Source organism: Hermetia illucens, chromosome 5 (assembly GCF_905115235.1).
Source record: "Hermetia illucens chromosome 5, iHerIll2.2.curated.20191125, whole genome shotgun sequence".
NCBI lineage: Eukaryota > Metazoa > Arthropoda > Insecta > Diptera > Stratiomyidae > Hermetia > Hermetia illucens.
Window position 1 is genome coordinate 79,988,928 of NC_051853.1, and position 24,461 is coordinate 80,013,388.

Below are 24,461 nucleotides of genomic sequence, written 5' to 3' on the forward strand. Positions count from 1 at the left end.
AATTTCATACCATCATCTGAAAGCCTTACCGACTGTTGAAGATTATCCCAAATCGCAGACACAGATGGAGCAGCCAAAGCTCCGCGATCCGTTGCATTGTAATGGTTTTCTATGCCATATCTTAATTCGTTCGCCAAAGCTCTTCCGAGCCCGCCTCTGAATAAAAATGCAATTGATCCAATCAAGAATTCAGTCAAAAATAGTAAAACGATGAGTATAAAGTACTAAGAAAAGGATAAAAAAGGAATGTGATTATAACCAGTTTTTTATATGTTCACGAGATAGCCATGACTTACGGTTATGAGAAGACACCGCGATTGGAACCATGAACCACAGCACCCGAAAAATGAAACAACGAAACTCAGCACACCCACGCTAATGAATAACGAGTCTGCACTAAGTCCCGCATGATGTGGTAAAAGGGTAGCGTATCCTTGATATGACAGTCGTAGCCATACTCCTGCTCCAAGGAATGCACAGCCGCAAATCTAAAGAAAAAACAAAAAGGTAATAAGTTTTTGGAAACTTTAAGTTTTGCTTGCTTGCAATAAAAAAAATTTCGCTTTATTACATTGAGGGTGGGCAGAAATAATCTAGATAGACTTTCGCACGTTTTGCGATAAATATATTCCAAGAATTTAAATAATAAATATTAATGGCTTCTCCATGTTAGTGGTTAAAGAAAGTGATTCAAATTTTGCCTTTTTAACTTTTTGATAAATTTAGTTTTTTCCGAAAGTATGCATACATATTTCGACTGTTCAAGAAACATAAAATATAACTTCATATGAGAATATGGGATTTCGTATTTCTTCACTAAAACATAACATCTTGGTCACCTATGGCTTTTGAGGAACCACTAACGTCGCTCAATGACGTCAAAATTCGAAGGCATATACTCCCTAGCCAACCAGTAATCATTCAAATTTATGCCCTTTCCGACGTTTCTGAAAAGACCTAAGCCGTCAACAGACGATCCAAAGACCAAGAAGGTGTCGTAAGGATAAAGTTATTATTCACCAAATCCAGGATTGCTCTCCTTAAACAAATGACATTGCCCAGACTTGAACTGAGCGTCTTCCTCCTCATTATACACTACCGTGACGAACAAGGTATCTGACATTCAAGCTTACACAACAACTAAGCAATCGAGCCACCTGAGTTCCGAACAACATTTGGCTGACTTAATCTCGCATGGCGTTAATCCGGAAATAATAAAAAAATGCAGCTTATGGTATTATGAACCCATCTTACTCCAAGGGGACGAGTCTGCATGGCCACCACATGTACCACCTCCCGAAAACTGCGCCCTAGAGATGCGCACAAAAGTGGTGGCTAACATTGCCGAACCCGATCTAAGGCGCATACTCTCATAATCGGCTGGTCAGAATAGTAGCCTACATAGTCCGGTTCACTATAAATTGCCGGGCACAATCCCAAAAACAGAAACGAAATCTCTTCCCAACGACTGTCGATCCCAAAACTATACAGAACGACCACTACCATCATCAGGTGGATGCAGCAAAAGCCTTTCCCTGAGGATTTGAAGGATCGCACTGGTTATAATTAGGTATCACCTAAACAGCCAATTCTCGATCCTAGCTCCATTCGTAGAACACAACGACATTATACGCATTATAAGCATCCCATACTGTTGCCGTATTCGGGCCCCGTCACCATACAAATAATGATAACTATTCATATCGACAATCCACACGTCGGCCGGCAAACATTGTCAGCCATAACAAATCAACTATTATCTCAGATGATGAGCTATTTGCCACCGCCCAGAATAAAGCCTTCTCGTTTGTTCAACAATGAGGGAATCGACTTTTTCGGACCTCTTATGAAGCATTACAAGCTGCGATTGAACGAAACCCCAAAAAACCTCCATGAACCTATTCTGCTGCTTCGCTAGGAAAGCCGTCCTGGAAGCATTCACGGACCTAACAACTAGGGGGTGGCTAATAACCAACTTAGCGAATTACAATAATCTATACCGTCAAGAGAAGCGTAGGATGAAATCGTTAGCGCGTGTCAGTTCAAAGGCATCGAATTCCACTTCATCCCTCCTAGAGTATCTCACTTTTGAGGAATCCTAGAAGCAACTGTCAAATCTATTACAAAAAATTTACAAAGAGAGGCGCAGATAATCAAAGTCGAAGCAGTTTTAAACTCGCGCCCGATAATTCCGTTGCCTTCCAACCAAAATCATTTACCTGCTTTCACCCAGAACATTTCCTCATAGGAGAAAAGATGCTGATTGCGGGGGGGGGGAGGCAATGTGGGCTCCACATCAAAAACAAATTCTGGAAAAGATGGACTCGCAAGCACCTGAACGAACTGCACCAGCGTTACAAGTGAAAGCAAAGACTGACTAACGCCCATTAGGCTGAATGAATCAAATGTTTCCGAGCAACGAGTAGTCAAGGTCCACACTACCAAAGGAATTGTCAGAGGAAGTGCTTTGCATCGTCTCAGGCCACCGGAACCCGGTGGTCGATTATGAGGTACAAGGCTATTATCGGGAAATCGCACTATTCGAGCAAGGGATTCTACTTCACTACGAATATGCGGTATATATAAGGCTCAAAGAACCTCCTCCCCATTAGTAAAGAAATTCGGCCCAGGCAAGAACAAGATTACGCAGGCGAATAAATTGCTAGCTCTTACACCCCACCCTCGCAAATAAATTAAATTGTTTTGGGTTCAACTAAAGTTTAATCTTAATCACCTATTCTTAACCTATTAAATTAATTTTCGAAAAAATAAAGTACTTTGTTTTTTTTTTTCGACCATTTAAAGTCAGTTTCTATGTTACGCAGTAATAAAAACACCTATGTAACTTAGAGTTAATAGAATACATATAAACTTTCGAATTGAAAGGAGCTCCAGGGGACTTTTATTATTAACTCGTGTTTTGGTGTTACACCTAAAACACAGCCAACATTTCCACTTGGTATTAGACCGAGGAAACACAGTAGTGCCCTTTACATTTCTTGGCGTTGCGCTGAATAAAAAGGTTATTACCATCGTCATCGCCCGCATTTCCAGTTTTAGACGTTGCGCCTTGAAATATTTTGTTGGTGGCGGTAAATTAACCACTCCATTGCCCCAGCAAAAATCATCGATAAAGATGAAAAAGCGGAAAGAAAACTCCTCAATAACAAGTTTACTGGCCCGCAAAGGGAACAAAAGCCCCGTCATTTTCTAGAAATAGTGATCATCAAATCGACACCTTCATGATGAACTAGCCCCCACAATCCCTGGCCCAACAACAAATGGAGCTATTAAACAACGGACTGACCTGTACCACCCATAGTTAAACGTCCTCCTATCCACCATTACTATCAATGCATTGGCCGTATTGAACAAAGAAGTCTGTGAAAACGTGATAAAGGATAAGCTCGAGAATGGATGATACGGAAAACATAGGACCGATCCTTTCTGTCAGCCAACCGCGATTGTCAACCAACCTTACGAAACTACAAACTGAAAGTACTGCAAGGACTTCCCAACATTCAAAAATCAAGCAAGCGGATGAAAGAGTTACTGATATAGGACCTACAAATAAGTTCTGTCGGTTTTTTTGTTAAATTTGAAGCTTTATTGTGAAAAATTGGTTATACATTCATTGTTCAAAGTATTGCCCATCGCTAGCCACAACTTTCTTCCATCTTTCAGGCAATTCATAGATACCATCGCGCCAAAAATTGGCCGGCTTGGCCGCTATCCACTCATCGAGCCATTTTTTGAGTTCCTCGTAATTGGAGAAGTGCTGGTCATCCAGGCCATGCTGTAGCGACCGGAACAAATAGTAATCAGAAGGAGCAATGTCTGGAGAGTACAGCGGGTGGGGAAGGACTTCCCATTTCAACGTCTCTAGATATGTTTCAACGGGCTGTGCAACATGTGGACGAGCATTGTCATGTTGCAAAATAACTTTATCATGCCTTTGCTGGAATTGCGGTCGTTTTTTCTTGAGTTCGCGGCTCAGACGTCGGTAGAGGTTGCCCGTGACCGTTTCGTTCGATTTTAGCAGCTCATAGTATACCATGCCCACCGTGTCCGGATAGCTCAGTGGTTAGAGCACTGGGTTGTCATACGGAAGGCCGCGGTTCAAATCTCGCTGGTGGCAGTGGGATTTGTATCGTGACTTGACGTCGGATGCCAGTCGACTCAGCTGTGAATGAGTACCTGAGTCAAATCAGGGTAATAATCTCGGGCGAGCGCAATGCTGACCACATTGCCTCCTACAGTGTTCTGTAGTGTACCGTTACGGTCTTGAATGAAGTGCTCTAACACACTTCAAGGCCCTGATCCAATATGGATTGTTGCGCCAACGATTATTATTATTATATAGTATACCACACCCAGCTGGTCTCACCATATACACAGCATGATCTTCTCACGATGAATATTCGCTTTGGCCGTCGATGATGAGGCATGGCCGGGGTATCCCCACGTTGCCCGACGCTTGGGATTATCGTAATGGATCCACTTTTCATCGCCAGTAACTATTCGATACAGAAAACCCTTCCTTTCTTCTCGTTGGAGCAGATGTTCGCACGTGAAAAAACGGCGTTCGACGTCTCTTGGCTTCAGTTCATACGGAACCCAATTTCCGACCTTTCGGATCATTCCCATTGCTTTTAAACGGTGGGAAATGGCTTGTTGAGTGACTCCAAGTGTTTTTCCAAGTTCTTCTTCCGTTTGCGAAGGATCTTGGTCGAGCAATGCCTCTAATTCTTTATCTTCAAAAATTGTTGGCCGTCCGGCGCGCTCTTCGTCTTCCAAGTCAAAATTGCCACTTTTAAACCGTCCAAACCACCTCTGATACGTTCGCTCAGATAGAGCATGGTCACCATAAACTTCCACCAAAATGCGATGACTTTCGGTTGCTTTTTTCTTCAGAATGAAATAATGAAGTAGATCTCCCCGCAAAAACACACTATTTGGTACAAAACTGGCCATTTTCGTTGATGAAAAAAGTATTGTTGTTTACACTTCAATTAAATAATTTATACTGACGTTTGTGCCTATCGACAGTAGCTTTCCGATGAGTGTTTGGAAATGTGGTTCAATGGAATAAAAAACAAGCTACGCCATCTGTTGTGAAAACCGACAGAACTTATTTGTAGACCCTATAGTTACTGACGAAATTCACTAACATAGAGAATAGCCAAAATTTGAGTGAAAAAATTCCAGAATCTGGAAAAATAGTTTGGCACGAGAATACAAGCGAATTCATTTAGGGGCTTCAGTTGAAGAGGAAATCGGCTTGACATCTTTGCCAGCATAAGAAGCAATCGCTCTAGTAGCATATTGGCTACATCAGTAACAAAGTCGGTACGATTCTACATGGAAGAAAGCTCCTTTACCACCAGCGGCGAATATCATAAGCAGCTGAAAGGAACTCCTATAGGTCACCACTTAGCTTCGATAGATGTAAAGCGAAAATTTTGGAGGGGAAATGTTGATGACATCTGTGCCGTTATCTTCCATTCTACGACGACATTAAAAACATTCTTTATTCTCTCAAAAAACCACATTCAAATAAAGAATGCATCCTTAAGATGGGATAAGAAGGACAACTACCATTTTTATGGTTTTGTGTAATACAAAACCTTATTAGCTGTCTATCAACACGAAATTTGACGAAAAGGTAGGATGTGTAAACTCCACACATGCAGTGAATTGCATTGTTCTACTTTGAAATTTAGGAGGGTCTCCACACATCCAAAACAATGGGGGAAATTTTTACATTAGAACATTAAAATTATATATCTACAGAATTCCCAGGGATACTAAAGTGTTTATCCTCAACACATAGAATCATACCATTAGCATAGCTTCGACTCTTTCAACAACATGATCCATCGAATTCTAACCTTCTCCATATCCTCGGAAGTCTCGCTAAGAGAAGTCAAACATCTTCTGGAAGTCGCTTGACCTAACGGGAACACCGACTGAACTATCAACAGTTTAACCGACATACGTAAGAAAACTTTTTAACGACGAGCGCTTAACAAGCTCACTATAGATCAACAAAACGATACTGATTTTGAGTTCAACCAAACCTCCAAAACTGCGGTTTGGGCGTCAATTTTAATACCAACAAAAGTCAGTGAAAAGTAAACCGACCAAATAGCCAAATCTGGAATATGCAGCACTCCCTTCTGCCCACTTCCTCATTTTAACGAAAAGTAGTTCCGTCACACTAGAGGAGAAGTTGGAAATCGTCCCAGTGAGGACCTGAAGAAACCAGAGTTAGCGGGAAAAGGGGGATCAACAGACTTCGTTTTGAAAGTGGCGAAGCACTTCGTCTTGGTGATCCACACCATTTTCAAGAGGGCATAACAAAAATTGTAAATATCATATAGGATATAAGGAATTTAAAATTGGCCCAAAAGTGCGGGAATTTATCTCTGGATCTCCTCACTTGATTTATGAGGGGAGAACCGCAAACAGGCCCATCCAAGACCCGAATTCTAGCCTAAAAATTAAAAATAAGCTTAGCAAAATTTGGGAAGAAAAAAGTCAAATTTTATTCAAATCCTTTGAGTTAGTCTTTCCTCTCTAATTATTATCTAATTAGATTCACACTACTTATTTGATGTTGGTTTTTCAGATTTGAACTAAATTGCAATGTGGGGGCTATTTCCTGGCCGGAAATTATGCATGGAAAACTGTATGATGGGTAGAGATTCCTAAGTAGACCTTATTATAATTGTTCGACTTCCAAAGAGACATGAAGGTATCCACCTCGGAAGAAATAACTCTGTGTGCATATTTGGATATCGAAAAAGCGTTCGATAACACATCGTGCGCAGGGATACAAGATGCCCTGATTCGCAAGGGAGTGGGAACCACCCTGACCTTCTGGATGGGCAGAATATTAAAGGGTAGTACCGACAGCTACAAATTCTATTGTCACGAGCACTACTCAAGTTGTCTACTTGCGGAGTGTGGTATAGGATGAACTCCTAGAAGAGCTAACAAATACTGAAATACAAATCCAGGGTTACACTGACGGCATTGTCTTAATCTACAAAGCAAATATGAGAATACCAGATGTGATAGTATCCAAACTGGACTAAGAATTACTAGTACCTGGTGCAGAAAATGGGGTTGCGTATAAGTACAGCCTAAGTCATCGATAGTATCATTCACTAGAAAGCGTAAGATTAATCACCTGAGAGCCATTAGGTTTCATGGCATGTGAAACGAGAAACAGAGGTCAAATATTTGGGAATTACGCTAGACCAAAAACTACTCTGGAAGACGCATGTCGAAAACACTTGTCGGAAAGCTATGAGGGTTCTGATGGCTTACAGGTGCATAGCAGAAAATGGGGGTGCACCCCGAAGATAATACTTTGGATATACATTGCAATAGTAAGCTCAGCGATTACCTGTGAAGTAATTTCGGCAGAAAGAACTGAATTCATCACAACAGCGACACAACATAAACTAAAAAAATTGGCTTTCGTGCGTATTAGTGAGACAATGAAAACATGCCCAACGACATCCATAGCGGCCCTTCTGGGATTGATTCCTTTCTCAGAATGAAGGGAGTATTAGGGTCTGTCTTCCTGATACCAAAGGATAACATGACAACGAGGTATTATTTCAATAAGAAATTTGAAGCGTGTTGGAGGAATAGGGCAAACTAGGACAGCGTTGTTGTGACCTATGGCTTAAACCAGCAAAATCCTGACAAAAAACAATTGGTATAAGAATTAAAGCCAATAAATCTCACTGGCAATAGAAGGGTTTATATTGTAACTGGATAGTAGATATCAATCAACCTAGTTATGAATGAGTATCTGAGTCCAATCAGGGTAATAATCATGGGCAAGCGCAATGCTGCCTCATATAGTTGATCGTAGTAATTTCGGGCACCGTTAAGGTCTTAGATGAAGTACTGTAAGACGTTTCAAGGTCCAGATTCAATTGGATTGTCATGCGAACGATACATATTATGTAAATAAGCAAACAGGACTGATCAAAGGAGCAACTCGAATAATCCACCTGTAAGGCAGCTCCTAAAGCTACGTACCATTGCTATTTCAGTTTTAGTTGTTACCGTTTTTGAGCGTGTAGCTTATCTACTGACAGTTGTATCGGTGACCAGATGCAGCCCTGGCGGACTCCGCTTTCGATTTCGAATTCCTCCAAGATTCTACCTCGATGGAGAAGCTGACTTTTGCGTCATCACATGTCGTTCTGCTAATAGCTATTAGTTTCTTTGCACTTTTCTTCCTTTAAGGGCGAAAGAAATTAATACGCTCCTAATTGGTAGTCAGGTGGCCATCAGGTGACTTAGATCTAACCAGGTAGACTTGAAAAACGTATGGGAAACCTTAATAAATTAGATACCCACGCCGCGTATGGCTCAGCATACTTTCCGTTCTAAGCAAAGGTTTCTACTATGTGGAATTAGGAAGGATCCAGTTTGGGGCGAAACATGAAGCAACGCTCTAGTAGGATTATTTTCGAGATTTCCTTCTTCTGTTTTCTTCCTTCAGGCCTTATTACGAGGAGTAACGTTACTGGCTGACATAGTAGACCGTTTTCCACTTAAGCCGAAGGTAGCACCATTCCACAACCGAGGAGCCATCACAGTTGCCAGAACGTTTCCTCGCATACAAATTTGATATACCAGTTTGGATCACCTCAAATCAGGTTGAGGTTGTCAGTAACCTGACCAGCGCAATCCTCGTCAGAATACAGCGTACTGTCCTGCAGCTTTTTGAAGCAACACTATGCTCTCATAATAGCCACTGGCATGATTGTTGTGCTACTAGGAATTCGCAAGGAAGGAAGAAAAAATCATGAAAAAACTTCAATAACCCTAATAGTAAAGTTTCCGGACGTGACATCACAGTATCTTTCGATTGATTTAAATGCGATTTCCGACAACATCGATGGGAATTCAATCTCGGACGAGCAACCTGCAGTAGCATTACCTAGTAAAATCCGGCAGGTGATTTAGATTTCCTAATCGTTATTAGGCCAGATTTCAATAATTCCGTACGCCACGTAACACTATCCATTGGGTAGAATGATAATGTTTGTAGGAATAATTCAAAAACAATTCAAGAGTTCAAAATTAGTATAAAAACTATCATCTATGAAATTGAGGCAAAATTATGTCTAGGCCTGCCTTAATAAGGAACTCCAGGTTTTGCGCCGAAGTCCACCAATTCGATATCCCTAAAAGCTGTCTAGCGTCCTGACCTACGCCATCGCTCCATCTCAGGCAGGGTCTGCCTCGTCTTCTTTTTCTACCCTATACACTTTCCAGGCTGGATATCCTCATCCATACGGATTAAGTGACCCGCCCACCACAACTTGCTGAGCCGCATTTTTTCCACGACCAGACGGTCGTGGTATCGCTTAGAGATTTCGTCGTTATGTAGACTACCGAATCGTCCATCTTCATGTAGGGGGCCAAAAATACTTCGGAGCATTCTTCTCTATTCCTTTTGCTGACAACCCAAGTCTCCGAGGAATACATAAGGACTGCGAAGTCTTGTACAGTAAGAGCTTTGACCCTATAGTGAGACGTTTCGAGAGGAACAGTTTTTGTAAGCTGAAATAGGTTCTGTTGGCTGACAACAACCGTGCGCGGATTTCATCATGATAGCTGTATCGGAGAATGTATAGGAGAAATTTTCAACGGTCTCAAAATTGTATTCTCCTATCCTTATTCTTTCTGTTTGACCAGTAGGATTTGATGTTGTTGATGCTGACGTTACCACCATATCTTTTGTCTTGCCCTCATTAATGTGCAGCCCAAGATCTCGCGCCACCTGCTCGATCTGGATGAAGGTAGACTGTACATTTCGGGTTGTTCTTTCCATGATGTCAATATCGTCAGCGGAGACCAGTAGTTGGGTGGACCTGAAGAGGGTGGTGCCTCTCACAATTACATCGTCATTACGAATCACTTTCTCCAGGGCCAGATTAAAGAGGACGCATGATAGGGCATCCCCTTGTCTTAGACCGTTGTTGATGTTGAATGATCTCGTGAGTGATCCTGCTGCTTCTATCTGGCCTGGAACATTAGTCAGGATTAGCCTTGTCAGTCTTATTAATTTCAGTGGGATACCGAATTCTCTTATGGCCGTGTACAGTTTTACCATGGCTATGCTGTTATAGGCGACTTTAAAGTCAATGAAAAGATAGTGCAACTGATGGCCATATTCCAACAATTTTTCCATCGCTTGCCGCAGACAGAAAATGTGATCTGTTGCTGATTTGTCTGGAGTGGGCCAATGATGTTCTGGGCGTATGGGGCTATCCCGCCTAGCAAGATAGAGGAGAATGTCTTATAGATGGTACTCAGCAACGTGATACCTCTATGATTGCTGCACTGTGTGATATCCCCCTTTTTATGTATGAGGCAGATAATGCCCCGTTGCCAATCGTCAGACATTGATTCGCTGTCCCATACTTTGAACATCAGTTGATGAACCACTTGGTGTAATTGGTCGCCACCATATTTAACCAATTCGGCTGTAATTTCATCGGCTCCTGACGACTTTTGATTTTTAAGTCAGTGAATTGCACGGACTGTTTCTTTTATGCTTGGTGGTGGCAGCATTTGTCCGTCGTGTTCTGTTGGCGGAAACTCCAAATCGCCGATATTTTGGTTGTTGAGCAGTTCATTAAAATGCTCAACCCATCGCTCCAATATGCCCATTCTGTCGGAAATCAGATTTCCCCCTTTGTCACGGCAGGATGAGCATCAAGCTGTGTAAGGCTTCATCCTGCTGACCTGTTGGTAAAACCTGCGCGCCTGCTGTCGTTGATCCCTCTACTTTTCTACTTCACAGACTTGTTGGTTCTTCCAAGTTTTCTTTTCCGTCTGTGAAGTCACTTCACCACTCGACGGAGAAGTACACTCCGCTAAAAATCTCGATATTTATAAACACGATCGTGATCTTCGATGGTGAAGCTTTTACAAAATGCTTCAATGAAGAACTTTCCAATTTTGACACAAAACGTGCATTTCTTTTAAAATTTGAAAACAAAGCATTAAAACGTTATTGATAAATTCTAATTTTAAAAGGTCCTATAATAGATATTTCTGGTCTCGTGATAGATATTCTGAATTAAGAGATGGAGCAATTCAAGCTCACCGATCGAACTTGAATTCCATACAATGCACTTTGTTTTTTCCCAAGGGTCAGACTTGGTTAACAACCATGAAACTCATGATCTCTCCTTTCAAATTATATTAGCATAACTTCGTTTTAATCGTCATTTTCCAGCCATTAATTTGAAAGAACTACAAATTCGAAATTATACCAGCAATAAATTATTTCGTTCTTTTGCTCTTCTTCCCAAGTCTGGGCGTTGATTAGTTTCACAGCCAAAGGGCCGGGAAACATGAATGAGAAGCACATTCAAATGATATTAATGGGAACTATTTAAAGTTACAGTCAATTAAGTCGACACTTTCGTTAATTGGTTTGAAACCTACAATATCTTGGGGAAAATTTTTTGACAGCGCATCTTGCAATGGGGAATACTTTAATCTGATGTAGACTCATTTGGTTCAGACATTTCCTGACCAATTGTTAGCGCGGAACATGCTATTCAGTTTGAATGCTTTCAGAGCAAGAAGTAGTTTCGAAGGCGAAGACAATCAAAGGGAAAGCAAAGCATAAATAGCAGATGCATTAAAATAGAAACAAAAATAATTCTGAATAGGGCTTTGTTTGGAAAATCCCAAATTGTTCCTTTGATCGAATTATTGGGAAATAATGAAAACAATACATAAAACTTCCAGTGGCTTTGCATTTTATTGTCCATTGAAGCTCGCAGGAAATGTTTGTAAATATGTTTTTTTTCGAAATTTTTCAGACTTGCTAAGTTTGTTTAGAGGAAGTGAAACTATTCTTTGAATTGAGTTAGTCATAGCTTCATTGCAACACACAAAACACGAAAAGAAAGTTAAAATGGGATTCTAGTGTTTTTACTGCTTGGTTTAGCTTCCTTGTTTTAATATTTTGTACGGTAAGGACATCTTAAAATGCAATCATTGACACATTAATATTTATGTTTTCTCAGCTTACTTAGAAATAGAGCCAATATATTCTCATTCAGTTTTACGCGGTAAGTTAAAAGGATGAAATCGGCTTATGCTGGTCTAGAAAACATGAAAAGAACACATTGTTCATTTACTTTGACGAAACTAGTTTAGTCGTTACTTTTTTTTTGGAAACACCTACAATATATATATATATATAAATTTATATGTATAACTTAGTGGCAACCTACCATCCTTACTATAAGTATACTCTGCAGAGAATCTTGGAAAATGATCGGGTCAAACTACTATGGGATCACACTATTGCCACCGACCACAGTGTTAATCATAACAGACCCGATCTAGTTCTGCTTCTGAAGGAAAAACGAGCGTGCTTTATAATCGATGTAGCCGTACCGTTCGACCGGAACACTGTTGAAAAACAGCACGAAAAAATCCGGAACTACGGCTCTTCGGCAGACGATATGAAGCAGACCTGGAGACTACAAAAGATCGAAGTAGTCCCAGTAGTAATTTCAGCGACGGGATTAGTCCCGCAGAACTTACATAAAGCGCTGAAAACGCTCGATCTTAGGGCTGGACTATACATGGAAATGCAAAAAGCGGTAATCCTTGCAACCTGTGCTATAGTCCGAAGAGTCCTGTTCGGTAACAATCTGACCTAATGGGTTTCAGTCTCTCTTACATTGTTTTACCCTCGCTATGCTGCCATAGGCGGCTTTGAAGTCGACGAAGTGAAACCTCTTTGGTACGGGCCAATGATGTTTTGAGCGTATGGTCGCCTCCATATTTAACCAATTCGGCTGTTATTTCATTTCGCTCCTGGAGAGTTATGATTTTTAAGCCGATGAATTGCACGGACTGTTTCTTCCATACTTGGTGATGGCTGTATTTATCCGTCATCTTCAGTTGGCGGCACCTCCAACTCGCCGATATTCTGGTTGTTCAGCACTTCATCAAAGTATTCAACCCATCGCTCCAATATGATTCGCTTCCCCGCTCGACGGAGTTCATGATAAATCTCTGCGCGTGCCCGCATTCTTTGAAAATGTAGCAGTTTTCGTTATGCAGCATTCTTCCGTTCAGTGGCTAGCTTACATTCATCGTCAAAGCAGCCGTTCCGACTCCTTTTGCGACTGAGGCCAAGTATGTTTGTGGCCGTATCCATGATAACGTTCTTCAGGTGGTTGTGAAGATCATTTGTTGATGTTTCACCTCCAGGACATCTGTTGACTGCGGTTATTGCGGCATCCATTTCCCCCTTATAGGTGTTATAGAGGGCTAAGTTGTAAATGGATTCAGTATTCACTCTCACATGATTGTCAGGTAGTGTTGTGATTCGAGCTCGGAGATAGTGATCCGAGTCTATATCATTCATCAAGGCTGAGATGTGGCGGCGTTCAATCAACACGTGATCAATTTGGTTGAAAGTGGTCCCATCTGGAGAGGCCCCCGTTTGTTTGTGGATCACTTTCTGCGCAAACCAGGTACTTCCAATAATCATTTCGTGCAATATTGTTAACTGAATAATCCGCAGTCCGCTATCCGTGGTATCCCTATATAAGCTATGGGAGCCGACGTATCGCCTGAATACGGGCTCTTTCCCTACTTGACTGTTGAAATCTCCAAGTATGATTTTGATATCTTACCTGGGACAGGTTTGCAAGGGTTTGTTTTACTGCCTCGTGGAAGGTATCCTCCTCCGACTCTGCAGTCTATTCTGTAGGGGCGTGAACGTTAATGAGACTTATATTTGTAAATTTGCCGTTTGCCTATGACTTCAAAGCAAACAGGAGGTTTTTTTATATAGAAATCTTTAAGTGGGCATTTGTACCTAACTTGTAACATATAATCTAAAGGTGCCAGGGATTTTCAATTTAAACGAATCGCGGATGGAAAAGCCGGTTATTTTCGTTTTCGTTGATACCATTTTCACATACTACATATCAGCATTTTAGTGCAATGCATTATTAGTATCTGGCTAGCATTTGCTTACATGGGTCAACTTTTTACCTTTATTCGCATTTCAATATGGATAGTTTTGTTAGAAAAAGAGTTTGTTTGGCATTTTTTGCTGCTAACAAAATTTCTTGTGCTGATGCATTGAAAATGTCGCAAGGTCTTTCGGAAGTCCTCTCTGTAGAAAATGCAGACACATGAGTGATATAAAAACTTTAAAAATTACCATATAATGATAGAGGATTTGGCTCGTTTAGGGTTCTTATCCACGTCAAAAGCCGACGAAAACGTCAAACAAGCTAAACGCTTCTGGTACGAACGGTCTTATGAATGGCTTATACACATCAAGCGATGACGTCTTTGCGGTTTCTTACCAGGGCAAATGCAAATCGTCAGACGCACCCTCACCTCTGCCTTGGGAGCAACGTGACCGTAGCGGCTCGCAGATGTTGAATGCTCCTTTATATAATTCGTAGAACACGACATGACTACGAATTATATTGAGCACATATCCCCCTTATTGACCAGAGCTTGGCCAGAGCTGAAAATACTTTTTTTTGAAAATGATGGGGTCGTAAGTCCACATCAACTTAATGCTGGACCGGATGGGGAGCAACTTACTCCCAATTTGGTCCGGTCCAGCATTAAGTTCATGCGGACTTAGGACCCCATCATTCTCAAAAAAAATATGCTTACACATATTATATAAGCATAATTGAATGGTCATTTGTCCCATTTGTACTTAACTCGTAATGTTCATGCATTTAGTTTACCAGACCATTCACTTTAGTGTGACACTAACATTCAAGGTCTTAGAATGCAAGAAGGTTGTTCAAAAGTGACAATTTTGAATTATTATAACTCTGTCGGTAATAGTGGGGTATCCACGAGATAGTACCATGCTCTATAGTATAGCCTATATTACAGCAAAAGTTGATGATTCTAGGGCAAACCTAAGGGAAGTTCTCGGTTATTATTAGCTTTATTATTAGCCATTGCTAGGCAGAGCATTTTGAGGCTTCGATACCATGCGCATAATCCACCATATTTCTTTTCAGATATTTAGATTGTGTAGCTTTCGATAACGGGTCTTTAAAGTAAATGACGCTTTTCGGACCCCCGCACTCGTCCCTTTTACAACCAATGTCAAAACTTATAACGGTTTCGGAAAGTACTAATCGAGGCTTTTGATTTGATATCCCTACGGCTATATTCGGTGAAAAAAAAAAGTACAAGTAAAAGTAAGTACAGTAAAGTAAGTACAGCCTATATTACTACAAAATGTTATGGTTCTGGGATGAACTTAAGGAGGGCCCTCAATCAATTTTTAGAAAATATGGCAATGAGCTAAAACTTTATTTGAGGGTATTTCGGAACCTAGATACCATGTAGCGGCAACTTCGTGACTTTTTTCAAATGTTTGAATTGGGTAATGTCTGGATAGCTCAGTGGTTAGAACACTGAGTCGTCATACGGAAGGTCGCGGTTCAAATCTCACTGGTGGCAGTGGGATTTGTATCGTTACATGACGTCGGATACCAGTCGAATGTACTGTAACTGTAACGGTACATTACAGTACAGTACAGTCAGGAAGTAGTGCTCTAACACACTTCAAGGCCCTGATCTAATTGGATTGTTGCGCCATCGATTATTATCACTGGAGTGAGGAGCTTCTCGGAATGCGTCCGTGAAAATAATGATCCCTTAATTGCCCCGGTACTCCCTCCACTTGCATCAAATATCGGAACTGAGGCCAGTTTGGAAAATACCAGGCGGGACTTTTTATTTAATATCCCACATGACCATGAAAAGAGGTCATGGTAATGCCCCAATGAAATATCTAGGCTTCAAAATACCACCGTTTTGATATATTATGATATAGATATACTCAAATAAAGTTAATAAAAGTATATTACAAATCCACTAAGTTATCACAAATGGCGGCTAACATGAACAATTAAGTTTTGGGGTTGAGATGGTAGTTTGTGATCGGTGAGTTGTGCTCGTTGAGTGTAGAGTATATTAGAGCTGGAAAGGAGTCTTAAGTTTCATCAATTTTCTTTTGCTTTTCATCAAAAGTAAGAATGGCCAGCATGCTCAATCTTCGATCTAATTTGTTTCTTGTTTCTTGGATGTATTTCTTTTTAATTTTCTTGTTGATCGTCACTTTCATTTGGTGAATTATCTTGATTCTTATTTTTATATTTTTTTATAATTATTCACCTTCGCAATTTCCAATTGATTTTCTTTAAGTTTGAGTGATTTGATTACTCCAGACTTTGTGGATAGTCTAAACATGCACATCAAAAAGCACACACTTTTCATGCAATCGACGTCTCCTTCCTTCTGTTTCCTTGCCAGGTTCACTTACTCTTTGGCGAACATACTCCCAGTATATCAGGCCACGACATAGCTGCCTGGTTCAACTTATGAAGCACAACTGAATAATAGATCTGACAACTTTTACAGATTGGATTTAGAACTGACAGCTTTTAAGGATATGATCAACTAGAATATGACTCCCAGACTTTCGGTTGTCAGGAACTCTCACCCAATCACATACGTCTCAGCGAATCATGTCTACACTATCATCACCTCCTAGGGTTGTGTTTTTACATAACATGGCAATATCTTTGCTCTTCAAACAGTTGCTTTTCCGCGCGGGATTATTAATCGCCTCAACTTTACTGGAAAATTTCGGGCTACTGTGTACGAATGCACATACTCCATTTAGAAGTTAAGCAGCAGATTGTTATTGGGACTACAACCGTCTGCCCGGGGGGCTCAGTACGTTCAAGAGTCACAACACACGTTGGACTGGAAGTAGTAAACCAGTTGAGTAAGCACGATTGTCAGTCTATCCCATCATAGAGGAGCATCTCTTTGCCAACTTTAACAGATACTAGCTGCGAGAGCGATTCCCGGTTATCCTAGAAGTGAATTCAGGATACGCATTCTTTGCCTTTCATCGAGGGGACTTTCAGTCTTTCCCGATATTCATTTAGATCTGAAAGTTTCTTTCTGTCAAATCTTGGAGTCATTGCATTCATTGTCGGGAGACTAAGGCTAAAATTACTTTCATAGTTCAAAAGAGACTGGCCTTTCAATTCGTAACCATGTCATTTGGGCTCAGGACTACACCTCAAACCATGCAGCAGCTGATGGCAAAGTCATTCCTGCTGACTTACGTTACCAAGTATTCGTGTGTCTGAGTGCTATTTGTTGCCATTGAGCGAAGTGCTCTCTGTATGAAATGCCATGACTAGCTGAATTTTGTAAATATCCTAGAGTACAAATACGCGGGTCACTTAATCCGTATGGATGAGGATGATCCAGACCGAAAAGTGTATAAGGACAATATATATGGTAGAAAAAGAAGACGAGGCAGATCCTGCCTAAGATGGAGCGATGGCGTATACCAGGACGCCAGACAGCTTTTAGGGATATCGAATTGGTGGACCTCGGCGCAAAACCGGGATATCTGGAGTTCCTTATTAAGTCACGCCTAGACTGGATATCGGTTGTTGCGCCGTTGATGATGATCATGAATTATCATCACTTTACTTCACTAGACTGTTGATAATCAGTGTAAGGATTTTTGAGGTGTTATTTTAGATTGAATTTTGTTTAGTTTTAACCAAAGATACTCAAAGAAGACTTAACAATACTGTAGATAGAATATAACTGAGAAATCTTTATTATCAGAATTTCGGTTTGAACCGATAGGTAAAGGGACTAGTTAGAAGTTTTCTGACAGAAAGCTAAAAATTTAACGAAGATCTCATAAAAATGGATTTATTGAACCATTAGCTTGTATACGAACTCTATTCGAAATGTTGAATATGTGGTTCGCTAATGTTCAAGGACGGCTTCCCGAGTAATGAGACATAGACGCCAACGACGATGGCAAGGCAGTCTGAGGGAGGAGGAGGGAGCCTCACTATTGTAGGCAAGATCAAATCAACCGGAACTTATAGTTATTACCATTCAGCCGGGAAGTTGTTGCCCTGCTGAGATGAAGACTTTCTCTACGCTGTAGAGTTTAGAATTCAGAGCATTTAAAATTTGTCGTTTATGAGTAGATTCTGAAATATCCGAAGACTCTTCGGCGACACTTTCGAGGGTCTCTAGAATGCATTTTTGCTCTAACTTTAGCGAGAACTCCAGCAATATCGGGTAGACATTCTGGTGTAAAACGAGGTAAGATAATGGGAGCCTGGCAAGCACGTCTTTCTCTCCTCTGGCACTGTCTTATTATAATTTGGCAGACCAGCCGGAATTAGTCGTAAATCCAATATTGGATTAATGCTTCCCATATTCGCTAGACACGGCCTCATGTCCTGAAAACAGTTACTAAATTACATTAACTACAGAATAAATGTGGACATCACAACCGTACAGTGTTACGCACCAAAAGCTTACGCTGTACAGCCGTAGAGGACTTTCTAGGAGCAACTGAATGTGGTCGAAGAGAAGCTTCCTAGATATGATATTGTGATCATGATGGACGATCTGAATGTAAAGGTGGGTTCTGGTAATACCTCATTAACAGCACACTATTGGAACGCAGAGGCTACCATGAGGTCAGTTGGGGCAACTTACATTGATTTGAATTAAAATGACCACATCACCATAAACAGATTCAGGGGTTGTCTTCTGGATATGAGAAATAGGAGAGGCTATGACGTGAACCCCGAGCGAGATCATCATTTGACGGCTATTTGCCTTTACTTACATATTGTGTAGATATAGCACAGGGTCTTCCTAGCGAATTAATGACTTTCAGCAGAAACTTCAAGGAGAGCATTTGATATGCCTTACGCAGGAGGTACATTCTAGACAAACTAATAGCTATCATCAGAGCAGCATATGATGGTGCAAAATGCTATGCGCTTGATCGAAATAAAATTTTTGCAGAATTTCCGTGGCCAAGACACTAAGCCATCATTCTGTCGCCGATACTATTCCTTATTCAAATTAGCCATTTTTGAGTAAGTTTGGTAACGTCTTTAATTTTATTCCTTTTTATTATCGGCGACCTACTCTAAAATTAACGAATGTTAAACATCACAGGTGTGGTTGCCAGCCTGTGCTTCATATGGAACTAATGGCAATTATAGATCTGCAAACTGACAATGTTAATTTGCAGATATATTTTTCTCTGAATACTTTAGTCCAGCTGCAATACAACCAATTAGTTCGAAACTACAACTGTAATTAATGCACTTTGTCGCAAAGTAATAGTATAAAAGCTATGATGTGATTGTTTCTGCTTTCACCATCCGCAACAGATTTCTGCAACATACTAGAAACTTGCACTGGATTCTGTATATAGCAAACACTTCGCATCTTGCTATGGAGCTATGAAATTGTTTATGTGGAAGCTGACTTCACGGACCCAGTAACATCATATTTCACTTGAACTAGGCTTGTTTGCTGAGTACAATAAAACTTCAAACCACTTCACATCCACACTTTCCGCGTGAAGTGAATCAAATAAACGAAGCCATAATATTCTTGACCTTCGTCATTAATAAAAGAAAACAATGAGCATTTTACTATGTGAAATCCATAACGATGCTTAACGACTGCAGCAATCATCTCTCTCGTGTAGCACACATTTTTCAACTTTTAACCTAGATCAGAACGCCGACCGGATACTGCATTCAAAGTTTTTATTTCCACTACTGCCATTCCCTTAATTGTTTATTACGATCCATACATTCGTACATATATAATCTGAATAAGATCTGCTGCAAGATCTTTCTCCGAATATGAAGAGAACAATAAGATGAAAAGGCCTGGGCCTGGTTAAGCAGTTTAGAGTTTAGTACAGAGTATCCATTGGCAAGCATTAAAATATCGGATTACGAACATTACTCAGATACAAAGCGTGGATTCACAGCACTGGATGGTATTATGGTATAAGACGCGCTTTGTATAATCCAATTAACACAAAGACCGTCAAAGACACTGGTCTCTTTGTTAGGTCTGCAGGGCTTTAGTTATGGTTTCAGATGCGCGCTTGTAATATTCTTAAGCCACTACACTTCATTTCCTTTACTGCTTTGTTATTTAGGGATTCCAACTTATCACAGCACAATGTTAATCAGATTCGCGCAGATAACTTTCAACCGGGCTTACCCAAAGTATAATATTCAGCCAACAAAACGTCCTGCGTATGCATGTGTATCCCGTTTTCCCCATGGTTTCCTGAAATAAAATAGAAAAGAATTTTAAAACACGAGCCAATCTCGATGTCACTTAAAAACTAATTTATGAACATAAGAAGAACACACAAGAGCATGCGATATTAACCATAAAACTGCTTGGGTTCTCGGCCATTACTTGGGTTTCGATAGCCCCTCGATTGATTCTCCTGTTTCGGATAGACACAAGATAAACACTTCACCACTAGATACTCAGATACTTTCGATATGTTTACAGAATCGGCACGCTAGAGAATTCTCGGCGACGACTTTCTCCTCATTCCTATGCATGCACGCACTAGCGGAGGCTGAGGCTGGAACTATCTAAATCACAAACATCCTCTATCATTTCGGATTTGATTAGAACAACTGCTGTGAAAAGGGGCACCATTAAATTTGAATTTATTGTGGCAGAACAATTTAAAACAGTTTAGAAGTGAATAGGTTAGTAGCTGTTTTAGTGCGTCGTCTGGTGTTTGCCTTGCTGTAGCCATGGCGGATTGCTCTGTTGATGGCCACAGCACTCAGGGATCCATTAATAAAAGCATATTCATACAATATGAATCCAGTTGGACGTAGAGATTTTAGTACCAGTGAGGTAAGAGAGATATTGTTATGTAAATTTTCTGACCTAAGTTGAATTAGGGGTCATATATGTATGTAGAACCATGTCAGAACAACCGTAGGAGGTTCCTATCTGAGAAGGCTCGAAAAGATTCGTGTTGCAAGAAAATCGACTTTCGAGCCAATAAAATGCCTACAAATTATTTTATTAGGCCCGGAACTAATGGATTGGGTGAAAGAAGAGAAGACATTATGCAAATGATCAAAGAGAATAATAGATTTCAACGACATTTAGAATATTGTTACATATTTGAAATATCATGAAGAAGAAATCTTCTATGGTTTTGCATATATGTAAGTATAATTTTAAATAAGTTATCTAATAGCTTATCAGCATATCGTTCCCTTTTGTGTTATGTTATCGATGAATCCCTTCGTAGCGTGCTGCTACCATATTTTCCACAGTCGGTCAAAGATATAAGTCCCAAGGCGCAAGCGTCGACTGGTGCTAACTGTTCCTCTAGGCTGGGGGTTGGGTAGTGCTCACCACCCCACATGGACAACTAACTACTGCGAAGTAGTAAAAAGATGACTCAGACAGAATTTGCTATACAACAGCGATCCCAGGAAAGCAAAAAGGTGAGCCATTTGCACATTTTCTCATTGAACGTGCGCTCCCTGAACAGAGAAGGAGTTGCCAAGCAGCTAGCCTAGCCTCTTCCTATATAAAGCAGATACAACAGCATTATAACAAATGCGCTAGAGAAGACTCACTACACTATACATATATCATAGCAGTCACCCAATAAAAATATAAACAAACGGCTGCGCACGCTGCGTCAGACAGGCAAATTTCGAAACATAAATTTCGTTAACACCCACGCCCTTACAATGGAGACTATAGAGCGGGAGAACATCTACTAACTGGAGATCATCATCTCCAGGTGGACCCACTTTCAACCAATTGACTATAAATTAAAGGTCGCCACCTATCCGCTCTAATGGACGGAGACGGCCCATAGTCGAAAGTAATAATGGCTTGTCAGAGCTCCAGTATGGTTTTTGACGTACCCACTTTACCGTGGATACAACAAGGATGGTAGTGAGCCTGTACAATGCGTGTTGATTTCTAATGGTTACTGTACCGTGTTGGCATTGGATATCAAAAACACATTCAACTGGGGGCCGCATTGAAGGGACGTTGGCTGGCATACGTGCTCCCCGGTATTTAGCGAGCGTGGTAGAAAATTATCTCTCAAGGTGGATTCTCTGCTACGGGACAACTGAAGATCCCAAAGACTACATTGGTATAGTATGGGTACCGCAGGGCTCAAAACTGTGTGCCCTGTTATGGAATGTCATGCATAATGGGGTACTTGCTCTTCCCATCCCAGAGGAGACTATGATTGCCGTTTTATGAATGATCTAGCTGTGGTTGGGAGAAGAAAGTGCCCAGAGAATGTTGAGGTTTACGCGGCAGAAACAGTGAGAATCCTAGTTAGAAAAAGCCAGACAACCGTAGAAAGAAGAACACTGCGAATTGGGAAGTTGGGGAATATGCGGTTGTTTCAAATGCGGCTATCAAATAACTGGGGGTGACAATTGAAACCAAACTAAGCATCAGGGAGCACCTAGAGTAGGCAGAGGCAGGCCGAAACACTGTCGAAGGCTGCTTCTAGCCGGAGTGGTAGGATCCATTCTGCTGTACTCGTTCCCTATGTAGGCGCTTGCATGCTCTCAGAGACGGAAGCAGATAAATTCGATTTACCGGCTGATGCCTTTGAGGGTTTGCAATTCTTTTAGAGCCACATCAGATGAGGTATTACTGGTGGTGGTGATATTTTGGCGAAAGATGTATGCAGGAGCACACAGGGCGCGGGAATGCGGTATGGTCAGAGTCAGTTCATCTTTATCAATACAGATGGAGCGAATTTACGAAGGGTCCCTGGACCTACAGGTCCATTCCCAAATCTATGTAGAGTGTGGCTTGAGTGGAAACATGGGGAGATCAACTGCCACACTACCTAGTTTCTCCCGGGGCACGGTGGTTATTATACTCAATATCTACATCGCTTGGGGTTTCGCTATTCATCAAATTGTGCACGATGCGATGGCATACCGGAGGATGCAAAGCAGGTGGTGTTTCACTGATCAAGATTCGCAATCGAGAGGAAAAATCTGAACCAGGCGTTGGGTAGGAGGTCTTAAATGAATATTGGTGAAAGTAAGATGATAACAACTAAGGACACGAAATCCGCGCAAGGTCGTAAGCAATCAACGTCGAAAGGTCTTAATTTAGTATGCAAGGCAATGATCTTGTCAGTCAATCTCACCAATTCATTGGCAAGTCCGGGCGGTATGTCAAACACAGCTGATCGGATTTTCGTTACATCTCGCTCATGCTCAAGGGCAAAACAATTTGAAATCGTGTGTACTCGCACTGATTTCCCCCCTTGAGGAGCAAGGGGGAGTGTGGTAGCTGTCTAGTATCTAACTGTGGTTTTACCTTTGAATCAAATTGCATTTATCCAGATTCCAACCGCGTGTCAGTAGAAAATCATATTTGTGTGTTCGCAAATTTTTCCCTGTTCTCTTCAATCTTTCACCCAATTTACCAAAAAAACACTAAGTAATTGCGTTCTGAATGATATGAATATTACATACACCATTTCCTTCCAGATCGTAACACGCCTTGATCACATCGGAAGTGAGAACATGCAGGATAGATATGGGGTTGTACCAATCGGGGAAAAATTCCCAGAAAGACGTCTTTCATGGTATGGCCATGAAATGAGAACTCGCTTGTCAAGATTGTTCTAAACAGCGAAGCCGATAGGAGACGATGAAAAGGTCGGCCCGAACAACGATGGTTTGATGAGTTGGTGAGGTGATTTGAGAGCCCCCAGATTCCATCCAAATCAGCCCTGTGATCAAGAAAAATGAGCCGAACCCGCTTCTGAATGAGGTGATTTCCCACAGAGATATATCCAGTGAAAAGACTTGATGAGAGAACGTGATATTTCCCCCATCCAGGGATAAGTAATGACTTAATAAATCTGAATTACACGAAACCCATCTTAATGAGAAGAAAATAAAAAGTTGGAAAGCTTCAGTCTGAATGGCTGCCGATTACCACAACGCTTCAGGGTGAGGAAAGTGCAGGAATTTTGTAGTCTTGGTGATTACTCACTATGGAAGCTATTAGCACACTTGGCAGTTAGGTGTAATCTGCACTACCAAAAATGTGGATACATTGAAGGTCCGGTACGAATAACCGGCAAGCTCCCATAATGAACAACACGGCATTGAAACCGCTAATCGTGGGGCGGTTCATTGTCTAGGCGCCACGATGACCAGGAGCTTGCCTCCACCTACTAGAGCTTGTTCGTCACAATTTTTAGTAACCACTTCAACAGGTTCGCGTAGGCAACGGATGAAGTGGACTGGGAAAATGAACCTCATTGTCATCCACTCCTACAACGAAATAACAACGGCGAAGGCAAGTACAACATCCTACCGCCCGCGTTGCACCAAAGCATTTTTCATAATATGAACACGTGATTGTACAACAGGTTGAAGACAAGCGAAACAATCGCGCGTCATCAGGGAGCTTGTCCGACTTGAGGTCATCGCGGAAAATAGTAACCAAAAATCGATGGGGGCAGA

The 24,461-nt window shown here is 41.1% G+C and overlaps 1 protein-coding gene across 6 annotated transcripts in view; it reads right to left on the reverse strand.

Moving 5' to 3' along the window:
* The window catches only part of LOC119657329 (tetraspanin-9), an 87,249-nt gene that overhangs the window by 13,995 nt on the left and 48,793 nt on the right, over nt 1–24,461 (reverse strand). For 3 of the 6 annotated variants that reach the window (XM_038064197.1, XM_038064195.1, XM_038064196.1), the window contains exons 3-5: nt 20,167–20,235; nt 297–488; nt 30–224 (exon numbers count right to left, since the gene is read on the reverse strand). In XM_038064197.1, the coding sequence (XP_037920125.1) occupies nt 30–224; nt 297–488; nt 20,167–20,229 (450 nt within the window). In that variant the 5' untranslated portion in view covers nt 20,230–20,235. Of the gene's footprint in view, nt 1–29; nt 225–296; nt 489–20,166; nt 20,236–20,321; nt 20,574–24,461 lie in introns of those variants that run through there. The other 3 variants (XM_038064198.1, XM_038064194.1, XM_038064199.1) reach the window with 3 other exon arrangements.